General features: G+C 42.3%; 1 protein-coding gene across 1 annotated transcript; it reads left to right on the top strand.

The window, feature by feature from the left end:
- The first annotated feature begins 844 nt into the window (after positions 1-844).
- On the top strand, positions 845-6,567 carry LOC113012303 (uncharacterized). The gene is made up of 4 exons (XM_026152406.1): positions 845-1,593; positions 2,990-3,190; positions 3,739-3,949; positions 5,148-6,567. Exons 1-4 carry the CDS (start codon positions 888-890, stop codon positions 5,398-5,400), a joined length of 1,371 nt encoding a protein of 456 aa, XP_026008191.1. The 5' UTR covers positions 845-887; the 3' UTR covers positions 5,401-6,567.
- Positions 6,568-6,665: the final 98 nt, after the last annotated feature.

The following is a 6,665-nucleotide window of genomic DNA, read 5'->3' as shown; positions in this document are numbered from 1 at the left end:
AAAAATGGCCTTCATATATTTATGTATATGTATATATGTGGGGTTTTTTTTTCGTTTGATTTCTTATTCAACCTTTTCAAGATGTTGTTGCACAAATGTTGTCTCCCAACGAGAGATTGTAATATGTGCATAAATTTAATTAAAGTATTTAAAAAAAAAAAAAAAAAAAGATACGGTTAGCGCCCAGTTAGCTCCTAGCATTTCTCAACAGCTCTGCCTCCTCTTCGACTGCCCGGGACATTTAAACAATGGATAATCCGTATACAAAGAAATTCATGCTTTTCTCCTCAACAGAGCGTCCCCCGATTGAGCAACAGCGCCGTAAAATAAGAAGAATGGCGCCTAATTACAGAGTTAATAATGCAGACTTTGTAATATCTCACGTGTAGATTCATCAGCCAGATGAAGTGTTTACTGACAATTGACAGTGATAGCGCACATCATCATCACTATTCCAACAATCCTCTCCTCACAGACAAGCATAAACACACTCGACTATCGCTAAATCAAATTTAACACACGTTTGTAATGACGCTAATTCAGTTTATAATAGGGTTTATTCGCTCGGTCAGCAGGTGGCGGTATCCTCGTACACTGGGGAGTACACTGCCATTAAACGAACAGAAGAAGAAGAAAACATCTGCACATGCGCAGTAAGGATCGGGGAGTCCTGATCCGTAACTATCTTTTTATTTTTCGTTTTTGTCTACATTGTACTGAAATGCTTCATTATTGCAAACATTTTAAGATATACTTGTTATTCTTAACATCTTAACAGATACTCTGACCCAGAACTATCGTAAAACGCTACGACCGGAAGTAGAAACCTTTCGCGCATGCGGGGTACCGATCGGGTTTCCGGTACGGATCGGGTAGTAACATTAACTATGGAACAGATACAGCTTTTGCCACCAGAAGTTTGGGTCTATGTTCTCAGCTACCTGAACACGGAGGAAAAACACACTGTCCGCTTCTGCTGCAAGCACCTAAAGAATCTCGTCGACCACCCGTCTCTGTGGAGAGACTACACGGTAGTGCTGTCCGACCTCCGACGTTATACGTACGGCTTCTGGGACACTTTAAACTACCGCAGTCTCACCCGAGTAACGGTGCGGCATTTGGGGCGCAAAGAGTGGCGACGCCTCGTGAAGTTCCTCCCGTCACTCTCCACCATTGTGTTTGTGGACGGAGGACGGCAGTATAAGGAGAAATACTTGGACGCCCTTTCCAGGTTCCCCGACCTGAGGGGTGTCGGGGTGCGAAACGCTATCTGGGACGAGCCGGTTCTGGGGCACAATCTGGCAGTCCAGCTGGGGAGGCGGCTGACTCAGTTAAGCGTGTGCAACGTCCGTCTGCCCAACACGGTGCAGTTCGTCAACAGCGTGTCGCACCTGGTCAACCTGCGGTACTTGCTCTTCCACCAGCAGGGAGAGGGCTACGGGCTGGACACGGTCAGGCCGGTGCCCTGCAGTGTTTTCCACAACCTGCTTCTGAACCTGACCAAGCTCAAACACCTATCCTGGGGGATGAAAGGGGAGCCGCCGGAGCCCCTGCCAGATGATTATTTCAACCCAGCGGACCCGGACCAACCAGGTGAGTCTCGTCACTCATCCAACGGGAAACTGCTGTGGTATAGGCTATCAAAGCATCAAAACCAGGCTTTAGAGCTGGTAAGCCAAGAACTGTGCCATTGTCCTCAAGATTTTCTATGCTGTCCTTCACATCCATCAAGAGACCTAACGCACGTTGGCTCAGGAGGTCACTATTAACAAACCTTAAATATTCTAATATTGCACATAGATATGCTCTAGCTTGTAAATTACATAAAAATGCCCTATTTGCAAACTTGCAACACCAGTAACACCAATGCAGTGTGTTTAGGATAATGTTTATGACTATTATTTGTAAGTGTACATTATGTTACAGCATTACAAATCCCAGTACAGACGACGCTGAAGTTGCCACATAGCCCTGAGTTTTTCCTGGGAATTTGTCTAGGTTGAAACAACTTTTTGTAGACGTGTGCTTTGCTCCTGCACTCTTACACATAGACAAACCTTGAATGCAATCCGCGATCTTGCCTAATCACACGAACTACTGCTGGTCAGTTCACTTTACCTCAAATGACAATTTCAAATATTTGTTTAGTGACAGGGACAGCTTGTTTTAAACATGGCAGTGGAAAGGAAAATGACTCAAAATCCAAATTTTAGACTTAATTTAGTGTGTTGGAGAAATTTGTTTTGATACTGCAGTTTTGATACATATGGCCAATCTGCTGTACTAGTATTACTGTATCTCGGTGCTGCATTTGACACAGTGGGCCTCATTGTCCACTGCATCAGCTTAAGCAGTGTGCGTTGTCTCCAAACGAGGGCCAGAGGGACGAGCGCAGCAACAATGGTAAGAACCAGGAGAAGAACAAAACCAAACAGATTAGTTTGTGTAAATGCTTTTATTACAAAGTATCCAGCATAATGAGATGGCTGTGCCACTATATCAACAAACTAACATATCCTGAAAGGGCTGATTAAACAAAAGAAAAATACTTCTGCTGCCAAGCTGCAGATTAGGTCATGTACAAATAGTGACTAAAGACAAGTTTCCCTTACTGCATACTGCAGTGTTCTGTTTCTTACTTAATTGCTGCAACTTTTACCCAACGTTTTATACTATTACAACTGCAGATGGTTTTATTTGCTGTGCAGCACTGTGGTCAAAGTCCGTTGTGTCCACCTCCAGTCCTTGAGAGCCACTGTCCTGCAGCTTTTAGATGCATCCTTGTTCTGACACACCTGAATCAAATGAATGGCTTGTTACCAGGCCTTTACCAAACTTGATGGCATGCTGAAGAGGTAATCCAATCATTTAATTCACCTGTGTTGGAGTAGGGATGCATCTAAAAGCTGCAGGACAGTAGCTCTCGAGGACTGGAGTTGGACGCCCCTGTGCTAGGATATAGAAATAAACATACTTTTTGGTCCTGCAGTGTTCTGCTACGGTGGCCCTGTGCTGACCACTCTGGAACTGGTGGATTACCCAGAAACCACCCTGTCAGAGAATGCGCTGAGAAGTCTCACCTCTCTTGAGTCGCTGGCCGTCAGGTACAGGTACATCAGAGAGGGCGTTGAGTGTCGCCTGCAGGCCTGGCTGAGTCCTCTGCAACACTTAAAATCTCTCACTATCATCGGTGAGTAACTCTGCTGTTCTGCAGTTTGTGTGGGTTTCTTTTAGTTGGTCTGGGACAACTGCATAATTGTTAGGCAACTAATATTTTTTGCGCAGGTTTAAAAAGCATCTTTCTGCATCGTTATATGCAGTTTATTTGGCAATGTCAGTGCATCTTAATTCCTGGTTTTCAAAGCAGAACTGAGCCTCAGGCGGGGGAAATAATAATAATAATAATGGATTGCATTTATATAGCACTTTTCGAGACCCTCAAAGCACTTTACAATTCCACTATTCATTCATTCACTCACATTCACACACTGGTGGAGGCAGCTACAGTTGTAGCCACAGCTGCCCTGGGGCCGACTGATAGAAGCGAGGCTGCCATATCGGCCCTTCTGGCCATCACCAGTAGGCGGTAGTTGAAGTGTCTTGCCCAAGGACACAACGACCGAGACTGTCCGAGCCGGGGCTCGACCTAACTACAAGATGAACTCCCAACTCTCGAGCCACGATCGCCCGAAATCCAAGTTTCTCCTTAACTCTTGGTGCTGCTTTCTGTCCTTGTAGGTGGGAATTCTCTCACTACCTATACCACTACCATCCCACCCAGTGTGACCAGGCTGACGCTGCGAGTAGCCATAACGCTGAAAGACATGGACTCTATTGCGCCTAAAGTTCCAGGACTGGAGCACCTTGATATTGAACAGAACCGCTCCAGTGGCAGTCTCTGCAGACGGATCCCTATGCTGTTTCCTCAACTCAAGACACTCAGGATACGGTGAGCCTTAGTTCATCCTAGTTTTTCTGCCTGGCAGTCTAAGCAGGAGAATGTTGATCAGACTGTATTATTTATCATAAAGTAAAGCATAATGTCTTCTCATTTGAGAACATTAGGTTTTTCCTTAAGAATGGCTAAAAACAAGTATTCAGTTATAAAACATTTTAGATTCATTTTCAACTAACAGATTATCCCATCAGGTTACCCAAAATTATTTGGATAAATTTGGTCATTTCAAGATTTTGCAGGGAACTAATCTGTGGGGACAGTTTTCTGCAGTGAATGAACAGTTTGTTCTTTTTGTTTTTTTTTAAATGTCTAATCCCTGTAATAAAATTATGTTTCAAGAAATGTAATGATCTAAGTAAGGGAAGATTTGGATAAAATCCCAGTGAAGAGGTCTCCACAAACTACTGTTAATTAAAAATGAAAATAAGCATTAATCAGTCATTTAAGAAATGCTGATTGTTTAAATGTGCACTTCTCTTCTATATAACCTGCCTCAAAATATACAGGGCACTAAAGCATCCATACATGATGAAATCTTAGTCCGTTCAGTGGTGATCGGATGTGGCAGTTTGATTTGTGCAAGTTGTTTCTTGTGTCAATCGGGAAGTCCCCCCCTACAACTGCTCAGTTAGCATCAGCTATTTTAAATTAACTATAAGTTTGTTTGTTTTTTCCTGGAAAAAATTGTTTCCTGTTTTGTTTTTTGTTTTTTAAAGCTGCAGGCCTTTTTTTTTTTTTTTTTTTTTTTTTTTTGTATCTGTATAACAGGGTATGAGGTCCACATGACCCAAAGACCTACAATAGACCTATTAATAAGTAAATGAGGGTGGCAGTGGCTCAGGATGTGGATTGTCTACCAATCCGAAAGTCAGTGGTCAGATTTCCATTGGGCAAGAATCTGAACCATGAGTTGCTTTGATGCCTTAATCAGGATGTGTGCGTGTGTAAGAGATGTTGGATTAAGGCGCCTGGGCATAGAAAAGCACTTGTATGGATGTGTGTGTTCGATTGGGTGAATGAGAGCTTTGAGTTCTCAGCTGGAGAAGAAAGGTGCTATTTAAGTACCAGTCCATTTACTGTTTAAAGACGTTTCAACAAGCAAACAAGAAAATGACCTTACTACAACCCTATAAGATATTGTGAACCTGCTCTTGAGGTACGTTAACGAGTCCTGTCCTGTTTCCTGCAGATTTTTCCGCCGGGAACCAGAGAAAGACCTGCTGAGCCTCCACAAGCTGCGACACCTGGTGCGGCTGGAGCTGATCGTGGAGCGTTCGTTCATCCTCCGAGATTACCTCAACGGGCACCCTTGGCCGAGCCCATCTGTGCAGGAGCTGATCAGTGAGCTGCAGGAGCTGTCTGAGAACAGGATCACGGTCATAACAACGATGCGGCAAAGGAACCCACTGCGTGAATGTGACTGTGTGTGGGAAGGAGACTGAACGGGTGCGAGGCAGAAATGTGGGAATTAAGTTATTTTTCTTCCCAAAAGCACTGCACCAGAATGAGCAGTGTCAAGAAGACCTGAGGTAAGACCCGTTGTCTGAAGGCATATGAAGGCAGCCATGGATCAGGAGTACTGAAGGTCTTCTCGGTCATAAAGCTAATAAATAGGCCGAAATGTGACACTTTTTTTTTTTTTTTTTGCAACAAACAGAAGAGCAGAGTAGCAGTTGCATCATGTTATGTCTGGCTGTTTTGTAAAATGGTGCAATCCACAAACAAAATACGTTAGTTATGTGCATTGTTAAACGATGCCTTACATGCTCAGGCATGGTCTTTAAAGACATAAGAAGCTCTTAAATAATCAGATCTGTCAGTTTATTCCAGTTCCCAAAGTGACTGATTCAAGTAGCCCGTTTTGTTCTGTAAGATCTGACAGTACTGTTTACGTAATGTAACACATGAAGAACAGTAGCAGCAAGTCATGTTTTGAGAAGGCAGTTTACGTTGAAAACTCCTTAAAAAATTCTTTCTTAAACAGAGTTGTGCTGGGATCAGCCTGTGTGTCTGACACATCTGTCAGAGGCAAACGTTTAGCTGTTGGGTCATCTGAGTTTTGCTTTCTGGATGAAAAATTAAAGATAGTTTGAAGAGCTGAAAAGACTCTAAAATAGGTTCATTATTTTAATAATGGAGATCTTTGCGTCCTTGACAGAAAAAACTAAACTGGGTAAGAGGACAAAAACCTCAGGATCAAAGTTGTCTAGTGGTCAAAATATTTTTGTTTTGAAACCATTACATGAAATGTCAGGACCAGAAACGGCTTCTGTGTTACTGCAAAAACGCATTATTGTTACGTTTTGAGTCCAGGTGACTTAATTTTTTGATTTCAAATTGATCATTGCAATATTTGAGCTTTCAGGTTGTGTAAGCTAATTATTTCTTATTCATTTATTGCTTTTCAACAAGCCCTACAGTTATTTCTGAAGCGCAACATTTTTCTAAATGTCTGCAGATTTTTATTTTTATTTTTTTTAGCTTTACAATTTGAATGTAGCAAGAAATGCAGAAGGGTTCGTTTTAAAAACTCCTTTGTTCAACAGGGTTAATGTTACATTTCTTTGCTGAGTGTTTTACTTTTATGGATGAATAAAAATTCATTAGAACATTTTTTTCCTGTGATTTATACAATATGGAAGAGTCCTAAAAAATTGATATAGAACTTCCAACTGTTTTGAGTATTTTAGTCAAGATTCTGCAGAAC

Source organism: Astatotilapia calliptera, chromosome 19, assembly GCF_900246225.1.
Source record: "Astatotilapia calliptera chromosome 19, fAstCal1.2, whole genome shotgun sequence".
Classification (NCBI taxonomy): domain Eukaryota; kingdom Metazoa; phylum Chordata; class Actinopteri; order Cichliformes; family Cichlidae; genus Astatotilapia; species Astatotilapia calliptera.
Note: the sequence above shows the minus strand (reverse complement) of the source record. Positions and strands in the feature narration are given on the sequence as shown.